General features: G+C 38.2%; 3 protein-coding genes across 9 annotated transcripts in view; 1 reads left to right on the top strand and 2 right to left on the bottom strand.

Moving 5' to 3' along the window:
• Positions 1 to 106: 106 nt before the first annotated feature.
• Positions 107 to 8,247, bottom strand: pdxdc1 (pyridoxal-dependent decarboxylase domain containing 1). The gene is made up of 23 exons (XM_077620041.1): positions 8,096 to 8,247; positions 7,240 to 7,336; positions 6,769 to 6,837; positions 6,553 to 6,633; positions 5,977 to 6,126; positions 5,677 to 5,866; positions 5,544 to 5,612; positions 5,384 to 5,462; positions 5,204 to 5,288; positions 5,080 to 5,125; positions 4,866 to 4,967; positions 4,589 to 4,714; positions 3,907 to 3,957; positions 3,649 to 3,709; positions 3,369 to 3,439; positions 3,159 to 3,264; positions 2,827 to 3,001; positions 2,606 to 2,724; positions 2,391 to 2,512; positions 2,027 to 2,119; positions 1,789 to 1,885; positions 1,342 to 1,440; positions 107 to 1,268 (listed from the first exon to the last, which is right to left on the bottom strand). The coding sequence occupies exons 2-23, from the start codon at positions 7,311 to 7,313 to the stop codon at positions 1,018 to 1,020; spliced, it is 2,316 nt and encodes a 771-aa protein (XP_077476167.1). The 5' UTR covers positions 7,314 to 7,336; positions 8,096 to 8,247; the 3' UTR covers positions 107 to 1,017.
• The window catches only part of LOC144089145 (mitochondrial adenyl nucleotide antiporter SLC25A23-like), a 36,024-nt gene continuing 22,000 nt past the window's right edge, over positions 8,184 to 22,207 (bottom strand). The window contains exons 5-18 of one of the 7 annotated variants that reach the window (XM_077620049.1): positions 20,924 to 21,022; positions 20,770 to 20,823; positions 18,414 to 18,593; positions 16,905 to 17,056; positions 16,751 to 16,835; positions 13,793 to 13,916; positions 13,186 to 13,273; positions 12,884 to 12,995; positions 12,073 to 12,231; positions 11,534 to 11,686; positions 11,249 to 11,362; positions 10,762 to 10,929; positions 10,381 to 10,531; positions 9,103 to 10,301 (exon numbers count right to left, since the gene is read on the bottom strand). In XM_077620049.1, the coding sequence (XP_077476175.1) occupies positions 10,120 to 10,301; positions 10,381 to 10,531; positions 10,762 to 10,929; positions 11,249 to 11,362; positions 11,534 to 11,686; positions 12,073 to 12,231; positions 12,884 to 12,995; positions 13,186 to 13,273; positions 13,793 to 13,823 (1,158 nt within the window). In that variant the 5' untranslated portion in view covers positions 13,824 to 13,916; positions 16,751 to 16,835; positions 16,905 to 17,056; ... (1 more) ...; positions 20,770 to 20,823; positions 20,924 to 21,022 and the 3' untranslated portion in view covers positions 9,103 to 10,119. Of the gene's footprint in view, positions 8,332 to 8,785; positions 8,806 to 9,102; positions 10,302 to 10,380; positions 10,532 to 10,761; positions 10,930 to 11,248; positions 11,363 to 11,533; positions 11,687 to 12,072; positions 12,232 to 12,883; positions 12,996 to 13,185; positions 13,274 to 13,792; positions 13,917 to 14,960; positions 15,411 to 16,750; positions 17,741 to 18,413; positions 18,594 to 20,769; positions 21,023 to 22,207 lie in introns of those variants that run through there. The other 6 variants (XM_077620050.1, XM_077620051.1, XM_077620047.1 and 3 more) reach the window with 6 other exon arrangements.
• gps1 (G protein pathway suppressor 1) lies at positions 16,786 to 21,178 on the top strand. The gene is made up of 14 exons (XM_077620046.1): positions 16,786 to 16,946; positions 17,876 to 17,968; positions 18,049 to 18,230; positions 18,470 to 18,634; positions 18,749 to 18,884; positions 19,047 to 19,124; positions 19,209 to 19,269; positions 19,372 to 19,457; positions 19,587 to 19,681; positions 19,752 to 19,857; positions 19,956 to 20,036; positions 20,106 to 20,243; positions 20,317 to 20,451; positions 20,794 to 21,178. Exons 1-14 carry the CDS (start codon positions 16,914 to 16,916, stop codon positions 20,866 to 20,868), a joined length of 1,464 nt encoding a protein of 487 aa, XP_077476172.1. The 5' UTR covers positions 16,786 to 16,913; the 3' UTR covers positions 20,869 to 21,178.

Raw genomic sequence — 22,207 nt, 5'->3', positions numbered from 1 at the left:
AAAGGTTAAAAAAAACCGAATTCATGAAATAGAGGGTTAAAACAATCCAACTTTACAGTGTACAATTTTGTAACTTTCTATGTCTGATTAATATGCGTCTGCAGTGCCATTTCTAATGATGTAATTAGTGTAATTTATTGAATTTTTGCATAGAGGGCAGATAGAATGCGTCACATGACAATGTAGATCAGAGTTAAAGTGCTGTGCAATCAAATGTGTCAAAAATCATTTACATGGAGCCAAGCTTTCAACTTTACAAGGCAATTTCCCCACACAAAGCTTTCTTCGTAAAATTATAATCTATCCCGCAACCAGGCCTTTATAAGATTGGAACAGTTCCCACAGTTGTAAAAATAAGCATTCAGATAATGGTTTTATTTTAAGGGCGGTGGGGGGGTAATATAAATCTCCATTATGAAAAAAAAATTAAATTTTCTAAGAAATAAATGATTACAATTACAGGGACATTTTGATTTTGTCTAATAAGTTAGTTATCATTCAACCAAACCAAAGAAAATGTGAACTCCCCAGGTGTAAACACGGATGGTTTTGGTTATTGAAATAATCCCCACGCAATAACAACGTAAATATGACAAGTACTTTTTTTGTTCTGTGATTGAATGGCGACCAATCCGAGGCGGATAAATAGAATTGAACATGAATGGCGGGATAAAGTCCTAACCGGATGGACGGATGAATATATATATACACAGTAGCTCACCAGTGATTTCATTGTGGACTTCTTGTAATGCTGTTGATGAACGGATGGATCCGCATCTGGGTTGATCTGGACGGATTAAACCAAATTTTGTGCAAATACAAAAGCAATGAAGCCACTGGTTAAGTGAGAGGGAGTAGAAAAGAACATCACAGTGATACAATTCCCATGACCTTTTTTTTTTAACTTTAAAGGACGGAAGCTCTTCAAAAGAAGAATTAGACTCAGCTGCTTCACGCTTTCACAACAGTTAAATGCATCATTTTACACGCCTTGTTAATCAGTTAGGTTAAGTACCATTACGGGGGCGTCTGGCCCTCTTGGCCTTCAAGCTTCCGCTCCTCCAAGATTGCTTTATCTTCCACCTGCTCATCCTGATTTTCCAGACAACAATCCTGTTTTTCTTCCGGAATGAGTTGACACGCAGAGTCATCCTCTGGTGAATTTATAGAAACGGACGGGTCGACTCCAATCGACTCCTCACATTGTCCAATTGAGCTGTGGTCACAGGAGTCGGAGGCTGTACCTGAGCGCCGAAACAACTTCTGACCTGTGATGGAAAAGTAAAGCGTGCTGATGGAACTGTTTCCCTTCCTCAAAAATTATGGAGAAAACAGTTTTACCTTGCAATCTCTCTGTTGACAAGATGGGAGAGTCTTTGAGGGGTGGTCTGCCTGCCTGGGCTTTGGTGGAGTATGTCCCCTCTGTTGAGTCTAAGGAACCTGTGAATAATGTGTGGTAATCCATTACACTGGTCTCCAAAAAAAAACGTCAACAGTAACAATTTTTTAAATAAAGTTTTTGAGATACATTATCGGGGTGAAAAGTTAAAGCACCACGAAGTAACTTTCGCTTTTTGGTGATTTGGGCGACACAAATGGACAAAGGTTGTAATGATTTGCCTCATGGAAGACTGCATTTTCTAGGAGGATCTACCCAAGTATTATTATCTCGATTTCTCCTAATATATGTATTTAATAATTTAGCCAGGCAGCACTAAATATTAGGAAAAACACAGCAGCTTTGCTAAATGATCTAAAGGGAACAGAAAAGACATGTACTACACAAACCTGCCGCCAGGTTGAAGGTCCTCCCTTTGACTGAGGTTTGAACAGGAGAAAACCAGTTTAAAACAGAGCCGACCACAGGAAGTTGTCTTAGCATGCCCTAAAACAACAAGACATTTTTCTTTCATTTCTACCTTTGGGGCACATTTGCCCGTGATTACCAACATACATTTTTAGCTAGTAAGAAATTAAAAGATCCTAATGTTAAAGGTTGAAATTCAAGCAACATGGCATCACTCACCTCCTCCATAAGTCTCTCATCATTGGCTTTTAGCAATTCCAGCTCTGCCTCTCGGATGCCTTTTCTCACCACCTCTGTCATGTTCTCCAGTAGCTAGATGGGAAATTATCCATTTATAAAAAAATGTCACCAATGACAAAAATCTTGAATGACAATAAACTGGGACTATAACCTGTTATCATGGAGATCATTGTACTAATATAGCAGGACAATATATCTTTCATTGTATAATTGTTACAGCTCTTATTAATCATTTAGTAGTTTAGTTTCATAAAAATCTTCAGTTTAACTCTTTGACTACCAGACACCCAATCCATTTTAAAGAATAATCTTGATGAGCAAAAATAGAAGAAATGAAAATTACTCTTCCATTCTCCTCAATGTCTCGACCCAGCATTGCTATCGTTTCCACTAGCTCTGCAACATCAACGTCATCTGCTACCATGCTTATAAAAATGCAGTCCTTCTCGCTGCCAAAGTCCAGGCCTGGAAAGAAAAAATACATATGAATAAGTCAAAACAAAAAGAAACCCCAATGCCGTTTTACGTTGACTAGGGGAAAGATATAAGGGTACACACCAGTGGAGAAGGTAATGTCAGTGTCTAGCTCTTGTAGTTTCTTCAGCAGTTCAGTGTTTATTTTCTTCAATTCCTTTTCTCTCCTGCTATCATCAATTCCCTCCACCTGAGGCTCAAATCTGAGTAGTATGGGATGAAACAGCACATAACATCAGGGAAAAAATGGTTTTTAAATGTCAATAATTTATTTCAAAGCAATCATATGCTGAATTAAGCCTTACCGGACAGCTCCTAGACCTGGCCAGCCATGTTCTTCAATGTATCTGAGGTAGGGCGAGTGCTTGCGAAGCTCCTCTTTAAAGTCTTGGCTGAAGGCCATTGTGGAGGCCATCAAAGGCACCAGCTCTAACAACTTCGTAACTAAGTCGTCAACATCTTCAGATTGAGTCCCCAAATCTGGAGAAGAAAAAATGATCACAAACAATTATTCTTTTAAAATTAAAATAAAAAAAAACACATTTAGACGTTCCAGAACACACACAACAATATTAGATGCAGTCATTATGAATAGATATGGGTCTCTCAGGTGTATATTATAATAAAAGTCTGTTACCTGAAGCTGTTAGGAGCGGACTGAAACGCACACAAGTGCCTTCATCTTCAAGCTCTGCAACATCAACACCGCTGGCAGGGATTGTCTGGGCGAGCTGATCGGCGAGCTACAAAGAAGAAAAATATTCAGATTCCGTGAGAGACAATAGTCCTTTATCCATCTAAATGGCCGTACGTTTAAAAAAAAAAAAGAATATTACAAATGACATACCCATTTATTGAAGACGTCAAGTGTATCCTTCTCTCCGGCACAGTAAGCGTCGCCTGAACCACTGCTGGATACTAACAAAACAGAGGACATTCAATTTATTTTTTAAATTGATTTTTTAATTTCTGAACAAATTCAAGATTCAAAATTCAAGTCATTTTTACTGTTCTTTATCAGGAATGATTTGTTTTTACAATATCAATAGTTATTGTATGTAGTTTTCTGTTGAATGAAAAAAACCTTAAGCATACTATTCCCCAACACGAACTATAAAACTTCTCACCTGCACTCAATTTGTGGGAAAACCTGAGTAGAACCACAGGAGAGTTGAATTCATCCTCGACCTGACAATCAAATAGAGAGTTATCTAAGATTTAATGACAAGTAGGGTCAATTTCAATGCAGAAAACATTATGATATTAACTGATTGGCCATCATTGGCTACATTTACACAGATATATTTATTCCAATTAAAAATCTATTTGGAATAAAAAACTACTAGTGTAGGAGTACAAAATATTAATATCAATGTAACACCTACCAATGTTTTGATGAAGCTCACAGATTTGAGCTGCTGTAGCAATTCTTGACTCTAAAGGTGAGACAAAAATACAATTCCTCAAAAAAGGAAGAACACACTGTCTTTAACTGATGTTGTCAAAAGGCTGTGCGATCAATTCGAAATAAAGTCAAGTCAATAAAATCAAGGCTGCATGTATCAGGTTTTCACCAGTAATGTATTCAACAAAAATATCAGTTTAGGAAAATAGATGTCAATATATACTATGAATGTACTTGTGTCTTTGTTTGTCATTTAAAGGAAGGACATGACAATGCATTTATGCTTCTTCCTTTCTGCCTCACCAAATAGTGTAAAACAGGGTTGTCCAAAACTCGCCGCCCAGTTTTTATTAGCCTAAAGGAGATGATTAAAAATATTGAATATAGCCCGCAACCTAAGATGGAGTTCAGTCTACATTCTTTTGAACTTTGACGATTACTGGAGATAGTCACTTAAAGAGTGGTCCTCCATGGTCTCAGGGGCCACAACATGTTAAAATTGAAGTCCAATCCTTTAACAAAAAAAATCCTTTGGAGAGCCTTGTGTGAAAGAGTGTATTTTTAAAAGTTATCTTCAGGCCATTGAAAAAAAAAAAAAGACCAAAGGTAAACCATAATTTAGACTACTCTGAGAAAAACGGTTATGTAATCTGTCAACTCACCAGCAGGGTGGCATGTCTTATCTTTTGAATGATTCCACCATTACCAAGGTGCTGCAAGGACAACCAAAGAGGTAACGCTCGCAGCTTCTCGACAGGCTGACTAGAAGTCAGACCAGCAGCCAGAGACTAAAACAAAGCGAAAGAAAGAATCGGAGTGAGTCAATTACACATACAATAACTTTTTCCAGGAAACTAAAATATATTTTAAGTACCAATAAATATCGGCGTAAGACTAAAATGATGAAAAGGTTGCTTGAGTATATTGGTACAATCCTACCAGTGCAGGGTCTTCATGTCTATAGAGAGTGACAGCAGTCACAGCTGGCAGTCCCAGCCAGGGACCTGGCGTGAGCGTCATACTGTCACTTTTGGTTGCTTCCTGAAGGGGAAAAAGATCACCCAAAATAACAATAATGTGTGAAATGACTCCAATTTTGTATATCATTTGTACATGGAAAGCAAATACATAAGAGGAGAGCATTTAGGTTTACCATTACAGATGTTGTCTCACCCAGCACCAGTGTCGCAAGATTTACCCTGCAGACATGGGAGATAAGTTACGACTTATAGTCCAGAAAATACGATAGACAACAACCAATTACATTCACAGCTCACCCCTCCACATGAAGCCACATTTTGTACTGATCACACAAGTCCCTAAGGCGCCCCAACTTATCAGTATGACCAGCCACAGGGGTACCTGAAAAAAAATAGAATTTGAAATACATTACTATTAAATGAAAACATTCTTTAATCACTCCAGTTAAACATACCGCGTGAATGTATTTTCTTTACCTGCATTAGCGATTAACAACAAAGGAAGCTTTCCACTTTCTAAATCTTCTTTGATTAGATTTTCCAACAACGCAATGTCCTGTGAATAAAGATTTGCATGTGTATTTATAGTATATGACAGTCCGTTTCCATTGGACTACGTTTACATGCATTTTCCTACCATTTGATGTTGGGATCCGAAAAGAGTGTTGCATGGGACTGTACACAAACTGGAGAGAGGCAGGCCAAGCTAAAATAAAGATTGACGTTAATCCACGTACACGGTCACGAAACAGAACTTGGTTTTGCGGTACCTGGTTGCACATGTGCGGTCCCAGCTCAGGTCTGCCCGATGCACTCTGGTAGATGATTGGCTGCTTCGAGGTGAGGACAGCGTAGCCTTCAGAAGCATAATCCTCATAGTTAGCGTTGATGGCCAGTCGAAGTACTTTGACCACGCCTTCTCTGTCATCTTCATGGAAGTATGCGGAAGCATTCTCATATCTAAATATCAGAGCAGACAATTGTTTTATGGAGAAAAAATGGACAATCAAGTACATGTCTCAAGTCTCTTTCAGTAATCACAAGCTTAAATTGAATTTTGAGACAATTACCTGAAGAGTCGACAAAGCCAAAGCGTGGTATCGGACACGATTCGAGTGGTTAGCTTCCGCAGTTGCTCTCTTTTCAGCACAGAAATGTAGGCTGCCAGACTGTGACCCAGTAGTGCCATGTGACCTTGTTCACCAACGTTTTGCATCCCACTATGCAAACAAACCCAGTATATTTATTTAAAAGTGAGATATGTCATTTTGTTGTTCACATTCTTCTAAACAAATACATGGACTGTATTTTTTTTGGATTATCAGTCACTACTTTTTCCTGTCCGTTTGTAACCTGAGGCTTTTATTAGGAAGAGGCTTACTCGTGAATTTTTGGGGGAGAAAGGAGCTTCATATTTTTTTTATTAAAAAAAATTATAGTACTATACATATTACAATTGCTTCTGCGGTGGAGCTATGTATGGATATTTTTCTTAAATTTTGTGAAATGCACTTTGGCTTATGGATAGGTGCATTTTAAAGTGCAAAATGCTGGGGATCGTTTCTAGAATACATTCCTTTGCTAAAAAACTATTTTTTCAAAAGGCAGTTGTGTTAATGGTGCGGGGAAATTAGCATCATACTTACTGTGGCTTTGGATTTTCATCTCCCTCTTCTTCATGAATGAGGCTATGAACAAGCTGCAATATGGAGGCAACATCCTGACCGCTGCAAAGAGAATCATGGAATGCATTTGAAGAAAAACTTTAATATTTATTTTGTTTTGGCATGATCAACCCTAATGTTTTTTATTTAGCATATCTAAACCTTTCATTGAGAACAAATTGAACTTGTGCATCTTACTCTATCTGCAATGGGCCAGGTATGTTGGTTCTACTGAAGAGGGAGACATCTGTTCTCTGCTCCAGCACCCTAGTTGATAGACCACACAGGTGTAAAAGCACAAATTCCTCAGGTTCCTGAATAGCTGTTTACACATTTCTTTGAGAAATCAGTTTGATGTAATTCAACTGTTGGCCACATGGTTTCAGCCTCAAATATGTAGTGTCAATGACATATGATGGAAGATGTGACCATTTCTTTCAAGTTGTAAACTGCTACAAACTAGGAATGTGACAATTCATCAATACAGTGATATTTCATTATATACTTTGTATAATCGATATGCTTTCGATTTTTTGACAGCGCTGTTTGTTATATTCAATGGATTCATTTTTGCCAAGTTCATGATGTTTTTAAACTTGGCGGTTCCCAACATTTTTTTGCACAGCAGACTGGTCTTTCTTGGGCATGTCAGTGTTTCAAAAGACTCACCGTTGCCCATCTTCCAAGATCCGCATGGCTTCAGTCAAGTTCTTGCCAACTTGAGCAAGTGGGGTGTCTACCATCTTTTATGAAGTGTGCTTATGTCCTGCAAAAGCATAAAACACAGTACAAAGCATGTAATGCAAATCAATACATGAAGTCAAATCATTTAAAAAGTATGCTTCAAATGAGTTGCACGATAATATCAAAAGATTCCAATTAACCCTTTTTCTTGAATTGTTTACTGCAAGAATGTGTGACTTCTTAAAATATTACTGATGTGGTCTGTTAGTATTCTGAACTAAAAACGCCAACTATAGAATTTGATGAGTGATAAAATGTGTAAATAATTCTAGATACAATATAATTGTATTTTGTTCTGGAATTTTTTTAAATGAATCTCGTGATCTGAACCGTATAATAAATGAATGAATTTAATGATAACATTTGAATAGAAGTCCACTTTATTGACCACTCTCACCGAAAAAGGTAATTCAACGATTACATTAAAAAAACTGAGGAAAAAAATAACATGGAAATCAAATCGAACTAATCGAGAGAGAAACTTAAACTTCCTTAAAAATAAAATAAAAATCAAACTCGAAACATCGCCATAATGCGTAAGACTTGAAATAAAGAAACATGCTTTGACAGGTGCATTGTTGCTGCGTGCTCGAATCCCGGAAGAGCCGCAAAGTCATCCGCTTCCTTTACTTTGTTTCAACGTCAACCACACGGAAGTAAAGCTCGCGAATCTACTGAAATATCAACGTAATTCAGCGAGGATCTCCATGAATTAGCACGTTATGTAGCATGCTGTCATACAGCCGATTAGCTAGCATCCCACATCAAAGAAACCCCTTACCTTCACCGACTCCAGTGATCGAAAGCTCCCCGATATCCGCGACGAAAGGAGAGGCCTAAGGCAAATAAATTTTACTCAATTCCGTCATGGAGCTTCTTGGGGGGGGGAGAAAGGCTGATAAGTTGTGTGGCTCTAGTGTTAAACTCAAGCACTACGATTTACTTCCTGGTTCGGTGACAGGCTTTCCACGTTGGCAGCGTCGACGTCATGCGTGGAATCGTCCAATCTGGTGGCGTCTGATCAAATATATCAAAACAAACTTTTTTGTCTGATAAATATATAACATTAATTTGTGTTGAATCGGATAGGAATAGTGGGACTTAAAAAAATACCCCTAAATATTTCAATTAATTTGTTGAAAAGTCGTTCTAAATTCAAGTCACCTGATTGGTTGAGCTGAAGACACGCCCATTGATTGACGGAAGTCGAACATGGTTAAAAGTTTTCTGATTTTAATTGTGACGATCTCACTGATTTAAAGCCATTTTGGTGCAAATACTCATTAAAAACTCATTTAAAAAGAAATGACACTATATAATAAATCAAAATCAAAATCCAAACATTCAAAAGGTTTTATAAACACTGCTCCAGATTTAATTTAGTACATTCAATATCCTTACAAGTGTCGAGGGGGTGCTGGAGCCTATGCCAGGGCAGGGTCCATTCTGAATTGGTTGCCAGCAAACGACCACGCACGTACCCACACATACCTATGGATCGTTCAAAAAGCATATCATAATTTGTATTATTATTTTTTAATTGTCTTTAACATTTATTGTTGTTCCTATTTTGAATGGATATATGGAAGTATATTTTGTTTCAACATTTGTAACTAGTTGTCCTAAATAAATAAAAAACGGTAAGACATTTTCAAGGCGTTTTGTTTTTATTCATATGGTAAATATAGCATTCTTCATTCTTTGTACAGGTAAAGTACAATGCAAATTATTTGTAATTTGTAGTCAGTGCGGATGTAATTTCAGTGTATTAAACCATTTCAAGTAATTCTTTTTTTATATTTTTATTTTAAGTTTTATTTTAGGATGGGATTTGTCTTTGTATTTTAAGAGTGTTAAATGATAATTGAATCATGATCCGTAGTTAAAGCTATTAGATTACTTTATATCCATTGAAACAAATGGTGTTCCAATTTTGAGAGCCTCCTGTAATACAATGTTTGTAACATAAATAAGCTTTTATAAACAGATAGGTGTTTCTTTTGCATTCAAAATACATTACTAAGTTATCCATCCACACCGAAAATATTTGCAGCTAATTCCTCGGCCATAACATGCATTCATGCGTTATTCATCTTGCACCAAAGCCTCCATTGGAGACAAGCAAGCATTCAGTATTTGAAGTAGTAGGCTTCTATGGAAGGAAATAATAGTAATGCAAAAGACGAGTCAAATCGGTTATCAACGTATTAAGAAAATGTTATTTTCCATCGTGTTACCGACACATGCTATTTGAGAACTGCTCCAACAATCTATTGTACAACTCTTTGGGAAACTAACAATAAGCTGATGAAAAATAAATATTTGCTTCACTTTTAAATAAGAGGTGTCTGAAATGATTCACAAATAGAAATAACCTATCAAAATAGCTCTGTAAACATTCCACAAAAACTGTTGGAGCAACTGAGGACATGAAGAAAAGAATAAAAGTGATATTTCAGCCATTACTTCATCATTAAAGCTCAAAATGCTAAACATAGTTAAACTGAATTACAATTGAAACGCAACAAGAAACCTTTTTTTTTTTACATTCTTCCGACCTGCTGTCCTCTAATGAATCTGATTAGATTTCTTTTGTAATGTAAGCAGTAATGTAAAACATTAAACCTGCCGTTGACTTAATTTTGAGAAAATTGATGGTCAATTTTAGTCTTTTTGTTTCAGTGAGAGTCGATACTCAAGCCAGATTTTTCTATGAAACATTCAGACTCTCACCTTTTTTTGTCTTAGAAACCAAGTACCTTTTCTTCACTTCTTGTTCTGGGCATCTTGGATCTTTGTTCTCGTCTAGTATCCGACTCCGAGGAATTTCTTCATGTGCTCATACACCACATAGGAGATGCTAACAGCAGGAATGACTTTGAGAAAGTTGGGCGTGATGCCACGATACAGACCAAAGACGCCTTCGTTGGATAAGATGTATTTAAACTGTCCCACCATGGTCAGTTGAGGGTTATACTGTGAACTGGCTGAAAAGAAAGAACATGGCCAACCGTCAAAATGACTGGCAGACTCATTTATTTCATTAGAATGGAACGCAAGTGTCACCTTGTGCCTGCATCCGTGTTCGAATGAGCGCCAGCGGATACGACGCCAGCTGTCCACAGGTACTGGACACAGTGCCACAGCCTAAAAGAACCAAGACACCTGGATCTGCAGAGTCTACACAGTACCTTTGAAGCCAGGCATTTTTAAGAGTCTGAAAGAATAACAAGTAACAAGGTTTTTCTAACAAAGACAATTAGAGGATGACATTTAAATACTATAGTGTTACAACAATAACCCTTTCAGGGACAGTAGTCACTACTACAGTGGATAGCTGTTCAAAAGTTGATATTTAAGACCCTTTATATGGCTCACAGTTCATGTTGTATTGTATTTGACTTAGACATGTTATAAATTGACTTTGGAAGCTTCATAGGAACTAACCTCATAAACAGCTAGGTCAATACCAGCGTAGGGGATGATGCCAATTGTATTTGGCAAGTAGCCTCTGTAAAATGCCCGGACTCCCTCCCTTTTCAGGATTTGTCTGGCGCAGTCCGCCATACCTGAGTACTGTCCCGTCGTCCTCAATGTGAGACGCGTTTTAAGCACCTACGAATTAGAACAGAAAAAAAAAAATCCATTGACAACCTAACGTCTAACTCTTTCGCAAAGGGCACTCATTTGACTCTTTGGCTATTGACCACACTAGACATCCAATCTATTTTGACTGGGAGGGGCAGATGACATTCATTAGCCAATGAATCTATCTCCAATTAATTCTCTAAACAACCATTAGGGTACAATAGCTTCATTGGAATTCTTACCAGTAAGTTATTTATGGGCAATGTAACAAATCAATTTTGTGAAGGCAAGACTTGAATCTTTCGTGTGCGTGCACATAAATAGATCAAGTGTGAAACATTGTGACCTCCATAGGGTAGATGATAGTCTGGGCTGTAGCTCCTGCTAAAGAACCCGCCAGGAATCTTTCTTGTACTCTTAAGCTTCCTCCCTCTCTGCTGCCACGGATCAACCACTTGATCTGAAGAAGCAAAAGAACAAAGCAAACAGATAGAAGGCTGGAACAGTACTAAAATGTTCATAATCTCTTTCAATAACAGACTCAGGTTGATGTCTGAAAAATGCGACATGATTTAGAGTCATTGCAAAATGAAAGAGTGGTGCAGGTCTCAACTGGATTTATTAAACAAACCTGTTCATAGGCCATAAACTTGATAGCAGATTCTGGGGCAATCTTGAGGACATTGATTCCATTTCCCCTCCAGAGGGAGGAGACACCTCCCTCCTGGATCATCCCCCATAGCCCCGACCACAGGTTTTTTCCATGAGACATGGAACCATGTACCTTGACACACAAACACAAACCAGGCCAAGAGTCTTATTATATCTTGTGCTAAATATGAGTACAGATTCCCTCCTGAATGTGGTACTAATTCTCTTGTGAATGCTCTTTTTACGCTCTCTTGATGACATATTCAAGATCCTAATCAAACTCTACTCACTGCTTGTAAGATGTTAAAGTTAAAAACTGTTGTTTCTCTTAAAAGTACCCCCAAAAGCCTGTTATGTTGTTTTTTATAGTCATCTGAAAAACGGTGATGTAAACAGATGCCTATTTATCCTGTTGTTCTTCATTTTACTATCGTTACTTTAACGTATGTTCCTTCTTTGTTTTTGAGCCGTGCCTAATGTACAAGTGAAGTATTTTGTTGTGCAATTGAGAGGTCTCACCTGCAGAAAAACTTTGAGGCGATCCAGAGGAGCAGTTCCTGTCCTGGACACGGCGCCTGCCATTGCTCCAGCAACCAACTGCCTCCATACCAGACCGGATCGTCTTTCCTTCTCTGAGAACTCATCTGGCACCGTCAAATGTTCCCCAATGTCAAACATCTTCCGATAGTTTTGAGATCAGTGAATTTCAAAATTAATTTCAGTACACTGTGCTAAATTGGTATCAATGCAAATGCAGAGGTATAGTAGATACGCAATGTAGGTACTCATTCCAATGCAGTATTTGCTCAAATTTGATTGTACGGGGGAAATGAGTCACTTGAAGCAACAAGTGTTGGCTTTGAAATGGTGTATAAAATAGAATATCTCTTTAAATCTGTTAATATTAGAATGATTGGCATCACTATTCGAATCAAATACTGTTCAGAGGTACACAGCTTTGTAACAACATCCCCACAAACTGCAAAAAAATAGGTAGTCTCAATGTAGTAAGTGAATATATATAGTAGAATCTTTTTCCCACTGGGGATTGAACCCTTGATCCCAGAACTGTGAGGCGATGTGTTAACCATCCCCCACCGTGCCGTTATGGCAGTTTATGTTCAACTCATTAAAGGAAACGGACAAAGTCCACACTTCATATTTACTCAAGGAGTTTCTTCTGTGTCTTTGACACAGGTTTATGTTGTAAATTTTTTGACAAATATTTCTACCTTTTTTAAAGTCTCAAATGTTTTCCGAATTTGATGTATGTGGCGCAGTATGACTGACATGAACATTTTAACACAATAACATGAATTTATTGACTCACATGGGAGTGTTTCCAGTAGTGGACGATCTCTTCCACGTTGTGGAAAGGATTGAACAAGAAGTGATCTCGCCATTCTTTCCAGTTAATCGTCATGGTACCATCCTTGTCCATGCTAGGAAATTGAGAAACTTTTTGTTAGTTGGGTCATGGTGAAACAGGTCATAAATAATGGGTTGTATCTAAATATGCCATTCATCAGACTATAAATTGCACAAGCCCAAAAATGCACAAAGAGGAAAAATATGTGTAAATGGCACTGGACTACAAGTCACATGTTTTGGGGAATAAAAATTTCATATTACCTTTGGAGTATTCTGGAGGCCTGCTCTTTGGTAACCTCAACTCCAAGTTTATGCAACAAGTGCTGGATCTCTCCAAGATCAATTTTACCTGAAAAACAAACATACAAAAAAAACAGCCAGTTTGTACAATTTATATTGTCACTGGAATAAAACTAAACATTATTTATTTTAATATTTTAAATGATCTACTTGAACTAGGTCAACGTTGAAGGGCTGTATTATTAAAAGTGTAATAAATTCAAAAAAATAATTTAAAAAAGCATGAGAAATAAAAATAATTCTGAATAAAATAAAGCTAATTTTAAAAAAGAAAATTGTAATAAAAAGAAGACACATTAATTCAAATAGATGTGGCATGTCTGTATTCAGCTTTGAGAATTGTATCTTAATGTGTGACCTCACTTATTTAGCTTAATTGTTTGCTTGCCATTGACAGCAATAGATGTCCAATCCATTTTAACTGTGAGGGGGTATAAGCGATCGAATGGAGCCTGGTTAATGTGATTCAGCAATCTGTTTACTAAGAGCAAGTTAATTTTAGCAAGTGTTTATTTAGATAGCTGGAAAGCAAAGTATCTAAATCCAAAAGGATTTCATAGGTCAATACCATCGTTATTCCGATCCAGGCTGTGGAACATGAGCCATAGCCTCTTCTCATGAGCCTGCAGGTACTGGGAGAACTCTTGGAAGTCCAGCAATCCATCACGATTGATGTCACTCTCCAGGACTATCTGTGGGGAAAGATTGGAAATGCTCAAAATAATACATTAGTGCATGTTCTAATACACATTTGGATCAACTTCATTCCACAGAAGTCAACATTGCAGAAGTTCACCTGAGCCCCCTTGTGGTTTGTCATAGTAACTACTATATTGACCACAAGTCTCCATACATTAAAATGAAACGATAAACACAACACCCTTAAAATAAAGATTGAAGAATTAGATATGTATATACATACTAGTGATCGTGAATATTTCTTTTTAGATGTATTATTTTGATTTAGATAGAAAAGATAATAAATATTTTTTTCTGTATTCAACATTTGAATCTAACAAAAATAGTTGCTAGAAAAAACTAACATCAAAAAAATTGTTCACACCTCATTGCAAACATTGTTTGACATGTGACTAAATAATAAATATGACAATATGTTGCTGTACTTTGCAACTAGTGCCCCATATGAATAGACTTTGCCTTATATACCAGGGGTCAGGCACCTTTTTGACAGAGAGCCATAAACAATTCATATTTTCAAATCTTATTCCTTCAGAGCCATACTCAGAATTTAAAAATAAATGACCGTGTGCATTTTTAAAAATAATTTTGTCACTTTTAAAGAACAAAAGTCTCTGAATCCTTTTGACAACATTGTTACACTGTTGTTAATCAATGAGTATCCGTGAGAGCATGCATGCAGAAAGGTCTAAATTAAAATATATTATATATGATTTGACAGTGCCAACGTGATGCTCCTATTTGTGCTCACGAGCCATGTGCAACCATCAAAAGAGCCGCATATGGCTCTCGAGCCATATGCAACCATCAAAAGAGCCGCATATGGCTTTCGAGCCATAGGTTCCCTACCCCTGTTATATTCTGTGCTTATTCCATCCACACTGCATTTAATACGGCGCGTTAACCTCTGGATATACGAATAAAACTTGACCAGCATATTATATAATACTAGAAAAAAAATCACAATATTAGCAAGCGTAGCCCGATGCCCATACAATAAGGTTTTTTCTTTTTTCTCCAGATGTCCTGCTTTTTACCTCTTCAGCCTCTCCCTGGTGCAAACCTCGAGCAGCCAGTCCAATTTGCAGCTCACTAACATCAACTCTGCCATCTCTATTCAAATCCAATTGCTCGAACAGCTTCGCATGTCTCCTTTGGCGTCCTCTCTCCAAAAATGCGTGGTTTTCTACCCTCGCTTCCTTTTCACTGCTTGGGATTCGATCGCAAATATTCCTGTTTTCCTCTCCCATGAAGATGAGAACGTTGACGGTTTCCCTTAATAATCCGAAATGAATTCACGCAATAAGCACGCTGCGCAGCAATCGGTCCTTCTGTGAGAGCAAATGGACGAGGAGGTGCTCGTGCGCTGCGGTTTTCATTAGTCACCGAGTGAACCGCGTCCTGCGAGAAATCGTGGGTGATCAATTGTGTCACGTGACATACACTTACTCATCCATTCTCAAGCGTCTTTGCCAAGATACAACACAATGAATCCTAACATACACAACAGTATAACTCAACTCCAACAAGTAATTGAATAACACTCAGTAAAAATGGTTCAGTACCATCTTTTGAAAAATACCCAATTTGCAGTTTCTAGTCAGACTGAAACTGATGCTGTACAATCATTCACGATCTGTACTAGTGTCAAGGGGGGTGCTGGAGCCTATAAACTATCTATGGGCACCAGGCAGGCAACACCCTGAATTGGTGGCCCCATCCCATGGGGACAAGGAAATAGACAAACATTCACAGTTAGGAGCAATTTAGAGTGTTCAACCAGCCTACCATACCTGTTTTGGGATGTGGGAGGAAACCAGAGTACCCGGAGAAAATCCACACAAGCCCGGGGAGACCATGCAAACTCCTTACGGCAAGGTCCGAACCTGGGATCGAACCCTTGATCTCAGAACTGTGAGGCCGAAGTGCTAACGTTTTGTAATAACCACCAGTAAAAATAGTTTTACTAACTTTATAAAATTGCCCCACCTCCAGTTTCTATCCAACACTGAAAACTTTAGCAAGAACGCCCATACAATCATTCATCTTTTTATTGTAGATAATAGGTAACAATGAATCATCTGTTATTTTAATTAACAGTGATTAGCTGGCATGCAATTCAGGGAGTGCCCCGCTTACCGCCATTAGTTAACTAGGATAGCCTCTAGCACCCCCACGATTCTCGTGAGAATCAACGGAATGGAAAATGAATATTTTAATTTCAATTCCTTCTGTTGCAACATTCATGTCTGTGTGTGAGACAAATGAACTGTTGATAGTTTACTTGCTAATAATAGCAGGAGAGGATTTTGCACAGTGACGCATAGGGATAAAAAAGCTAGTAGTCAGCATTCACAGGCTATTGCATGAGATTTTACAGTCTGTATTGCACGCAGCTCTCTCCAAGGACATTCCATGTTGTGCTTATTTAATAAATTGACTGTGTAAACTAATATATATATATATATATATATATATATATACACACATATATATACATACATACATATATACACACATACACACATATGTACACACATACAATATACACACACACACGTATACAATATATATTATATATATACACACATATATACAATATATATTATACACACACATATATACAATATATATTATATATACACGCACATATATACAATATATATTATATATACACACATATATACAATATATATTATATATAAACTGATTTTGATTTATACGTGACACTACACTTTATATTACAATATTAGAGGCCTTGCCGCAATGTTCAACATTATGATATTTATTAATGCAAAAGTACATTTTGAAAAGCCAGTGTACTGACCTGTCACTTTTGTATTTTGGATTTGACCTCATTTTGATCCTCCTCGCTATCCGTAGTCAGGTTCGTGCCAATATTTCAACAGGATCTGAGGAGCGACTCACATATTAGCATTGCTATTGGAGTCATTCTGATAATAGTTTGCAAAAAGACATACGTATTAAAGATGCCTCTGCCTGTGCAGGTTTTTAACTTTCAGGTAAGTGCGTCGCTTCTTCGTGTGGATATATGCCGTCAGCTAGCTGATGTTATCTATGAAATTGACAGGAACGTATTAGCTAGTTAGCTAGCTAAGCTACAGATCGTAACCTAGTGAAAAATAAACAACACTGAGTAACGTGATTAGAGCGACAGTTTAGTGTAATTGTAAAAGTGTAAACTGTACGTTTCAAATTGTGCTTGAAGTCGTTTTACGCGAAGGCTACGAACAAGCTCCTAAATGTTGAAGTACTCAGTGCGATTGATTTTCACCAAATACAAATTTCCCTGTCCTCCCATGTGATAACAGCATGCAAATAGAGTAAAATAGTCTTGCCGTCCAATGTAAAGCAAACCTCAGTTACATCTGAAACAACTGCCTTAAACAAGGCCTCGTTTGGCTACAAAACTACATTGGAGGCCAATACAGCGTTTTTTTTGTTTTGATGACAGCGGAACACTGTAAAAGATTATAACATATTGCAGAAATACTGTTATTTCAACTTGATGTGTTTCAAACCACATGTTGCGTTGATGGAGGAACGGCTTGTTTACATGTACATAACAGCTAACGATAGCAAGCAATGACAAGTTCATCTATTGGGAAGATCATGTTTCTCCTCACTGCCTTCCATATGGCTAGATTAACTGCTAAACTATATTGAAATTGTTCGAATTTTGTCTATATTGTCCCAAATCCACTATTATTTGAATTTCCAACCATTTTGGTTGTATATCACAACTTTGGTTGTCATTGACGTCAAAAGACGTCCAGTCCATTTTACCTGGGAGAGGCTGGAAGTTGAAGTTATATTTTTGAATTTTTATCGGACATGTAATATGGATTGGACATAAATGCACTAATTAAAGATAGATGAACAAAAATGCAATTCCAACACTACTTGTTTAAGTCTGCCTGGTACTTTGTAGGGGGCTGTGGAACCTATGCAGATTGATCCAGATCCTCAGGAGGACCAGCAAAATGCTCCAGACGCCAACTACATAGTGGAGAACCCAACTTTGGTATACTTGTCAAAACACTCAATCGTTTGTAGTTCTATTGTAGTATGTTGTTCAAGCTTGAAATGTTGTTTTCTCTGTAGGACCTAGAACAATACGCGACCAGTTACAGTGGACTGATGCGTATTGAGAGACTCCAGTTTATTGCGGAACATTGCCCTCAGCTCAGAGTGGAATCCCTGAAGATGGCGCTAACCTTTGTACAAAGGACTTTCAACGTTGACACTTATGAAGAGGTCCACCGCAAACTAACGGATGCCACACGGTAATGTACTGCTCTTTAGCTTTGGAATTATTGTTTCTGTTAATGTCTCATCATGGTCTGAATGAAGTCATTACTCCTTTCACTGCAGCATACATACTAGGGATGTCCTCAATCCGATCACATGATCGGAAAATAGGCCTGATCACTTTCTTGTGTGCGTGTGTATTCTGTGCAATCACTTACCTCAGTAAGTCGCAATAAAGTATTCAATGAAAAATATTTCCTTATTTTGCCTTTAGGGAAGTGCAAGGTGTACCAGAAGTACCCCCCGAGGGCGGGGTGGTCCCCCCTCCTTTAGATTCAGCATGGGCTGAGTCCACCCGGAAAAAGGCCTTGCTTAAATTGGAGAAACTGGACACTGATCTGAAAAATTACAAAGGAAACTCTATTAAAGAGAGCATCAGGTGTGATGACAGGATTGTAAACACAAGTTTTGCGCATGATTGTTAGCCATTTCGATGAGTATCATTATACTTCAGTAAAATGGTGCTAATACTTGCTTTGTTCCCATTTTTTAGGAGGGGACATGATGACTTAGGGGATCATTACCTGGACTGTGGTGACCTCAGTAATGCACTCAAGTGCTATTCTCGAGCCAGGGACTACTGCACCAGTGCTAAACACGTCATTAACATGTGTCTGAATGTAATCAAGGTAGAGCAAGTTACACACATTATTTTTCTTTCCGATTCCATATCCAATACAAATGGTGGTCGGGCTTGGGAAGGTTTTTTTTTTTGCTCAATTGATATATGGGCTACTCTTAAAAGATCTTCGAAAATCTATCAATGTGTGACTGGTTTCTTTGTCCCACAGGTTAGTGTCTATCTCCAGAACTGGTCCCATGTACTGAGCTATGTGAACAAGGCAGAATCCACACCAGAGATTGCAGAGGTGAACATCGCTCTCCTAGCAAAGAATGCTTATCCTCTGTCTTTCTCCACACTTTTGGCACAAATACTTTTCCTTTTTATGCAGCAACGAGGAGATCGAGACAGCCAAAATCAAGCAGTTCTTACCAAATTAAAGTGTGCTGCAGGTAAGAAAACTTTTTATGTCTTCTCTTTTCAATGCTCCACTATTGCTTGGGGAGGAATTCTTTGGGGTGCCCTATTATGAGACTCCTTTATTTATATTTTAGGGCTGGCTGAACTGGCTTCTCGAAAATACAAACCGGCTGCCAAGTGCTTCTTGCAGGCTTCCTTTGACCACTGTGACTGTCCGGAGGTAAGCCGTGGACACAATATAGGCTGAATTTAAGCTTATTGTTCAGGCCATATTCAATGACACTTTGATCATTTGCTGTGGGTCAATAAAAACTGACAACACTGGTATAACTCATGAATGTCTATTCAGCTTTTGTCACCTAGTAATGTAGCAGTCTATGGAGGTTTATGTGCTCTGGCCACGTTCGACAGACAGGAGCTTCAACGCAACGTCATCTCGAGCAGGTGAGATATTAGATTTTTGATTAGACGTTTTTTCAAACATGACACTAATGTCAGTCTTTTTCCCCCTAAGCTCATTTAAGTTATTTCTAGAATTAGAACCTCAAATTCGGGATATCATATTCAAGTTCTACGAATCAAAATATGCGTCTTGTCTCAAGCTACTGGATGAAATGAAGGTAAGGTCAGGGTGGGCTGATGGTTGTAGAGATTGCATGAACAAACTTGGAATAAAATGGTGTCTGTGGATGACTGATTATAATTTTTGTGCCTCCAGGATAATCTTCTGTTGGATATGTACTTAGCCCAACACGTTCGGACACTTTACAGCCAAATCAGAAACAGAGCCCTTATCCAGGTAATTCAGTATTATCAAACGATTTGTTTTGCACTGCTTTTGGCTTGACATTTGTTCTCGTGTTTTCAGTATTTCAGCCCCTACGTTTCAGCAGACATGACCAAGATGGCTCAAGCGTTCAATACTACAGTGGCGGCTCTCGAAGATGAGCTCACCCAGCTCATCCTGGAGGGGCTCATCAATGGACGTATCGATTCTCATAGCAAGGTAAAAGACGTGCTACACTTGAAAGGATGACTTTTTGATAGGCACTGTTGAAATTGAGTCATTTTTATGATAGATTCTGTACGCGAGGGACGTGGACCAGAGAAGCACCACGTTCGAGAAGTCCCTGCATATGGGCAAAGAGTTTCAGAGACGAGCCAAAGCCATGATTCTCAGGGCAGCTGTGCTTCGCAATCAGATCCATGTCAAGGTAATAGAGAAAAATTAGTTTATGTCAGTGCGTTATTACCCAGTTAATGTCTGATTCTAAATGAATTTAATTTGTACACTATAAAGCACACTGGACAATAAAATACCCTGCCCAAATTTAGAAATGTAGAGGTTTAGTCTGAAAATCCTGGTAGTCAGCATGAATTAGAGCCCAGATTTGTGTGGGGTGAAGGCTCCCTCTAGTGGTATTTAACTCAGTGAATAGCATTACCCAAATGGAGCTAATCCAGTTGTTTTTAGAAATAAAGGGGCAGCTTTGAGGTTAATCGGTGACCATACAGGGATTGTAATAACTAACCTGCATCCACCTCGCTCTTCTCAGTCTCCTCCCAGAGAAGGCAGTCAAGGTGAACTGACACCAGCCAACAGTCAAACGAGAATGAGCACCAACATGTGAGTCTGCACATCAACCGGAGGAAAGGATCATTCAACCATTCTTCAACGTTACTCACCTCAGTCCGCCTCCTAGTTTCTTTGCTGAAGACAGAACATGCAGTGAAAAGACTGATGATGATCTGGATGGAGCTCCGTGATCACGTCTCACGAAAAGCCTGAAATAATGTGGCAATGTAATTAAGAAAGAAAAGAGTGTGGAAAGTCAGCACTTAAGCTGTAGCTGGTTGGAGGTGCACTTTTGCTCTGCTTACTATTCACGGAGGACTTGTGAACAGAAAAATGTTTTAAAATAAAATGCCTTCCAAAAAATAGGGCTTTTGTATGGTTGTGTTTATCACTTGCACAGGAACACACAAAGAAAGGCTTGAACTGACTCTTTAACCCTTTCATGCAGATTTTTTTAACCTTTACATGGCACAATTAAATCATTAGATGCCATTGACCGATGCATTTCAACTAGGTAATGTTAATTCATTACATTTGAAATGAAACAAAGCGATATTTTGTCGACAAGTTGCTACTTCTAGTATTCCTGGCATATTTAGCCATCTGGCCGATGTTAAAATAATGTTATAAAACTAAAAATGAGGCCCGAACACACAAATACATCCTTATTGGTTCAATCTTCAGATGTCCACCAAACTGCATCTGACAATTTTATTCAGAACTCTGATTCAAAGAAATCTTGTCACTGTAAACATCCTGGCCCTGATAAAAATGTGCTACCTTTTAAAATACAAGATTGGCTGGAATTTGCCTCTAAATGCCTTTCCATTTTACCTATTTGAATGCAGTATGAGCCACTGGTTCACCTAAAAGGAATTTTCCTGAGAATCACCTTGCAAACATTTTTCCCCTTACAATTCTGAGTCTTATTCAAACTATTCCACTTTCAGTAAGTAATAATCATCTGCAACTTAAATAACCCTCATCGTGTCCTACTTCTTTTGCCGCCCCTTCCATGTTTTTTGCTCAGCCATCATCTCTTTCATGTCTCTTGCACTCGCTCTCTGCCCCGATTCCTCTTATGCTTTTGTCATTCAATATCTATCTCTTATCATGCGCACAAACACCCCCAGGGGAAGGATTTGCTCCCGCTCACACACCACAAAATGATGGCATGCGCATCCATGCAGCCACAACCGCGCACACACACATGCGCGTCTACGTACATCATGCTATACACAGCTATATATTACATCATCAAAAATAGGCTTTCATTTATTATGTTTTCACAATATGCCTTCAGCGCATTTCAAAATCGAACCCACGAGCTTCCGGTTGTGAGACATCCATCAATCCCCTTAAGGCATGTGATTATGAGCCAAAAGCATGACAGT

This window comes from Stigmatopora argus, chromosome 14, assembly GCF_051989625.1.
Source record: "Stigmatopora argus isolate UIUO_Sarg chromosome 14, RoL_Sarg_1.0, whole genome shotgun sequence".
NCBI lineage: Eukaryota > Metazoa > Chordata > Actinopteri > Syngnathiformes > Syngnathidae > Stigmatopora > Stigmatopora argus.
The sequence above is the reverse complement of the archived record's forward strand: the minus strand, read 5'-3'. Positions and strand labels throughout refer to the sequence as shown.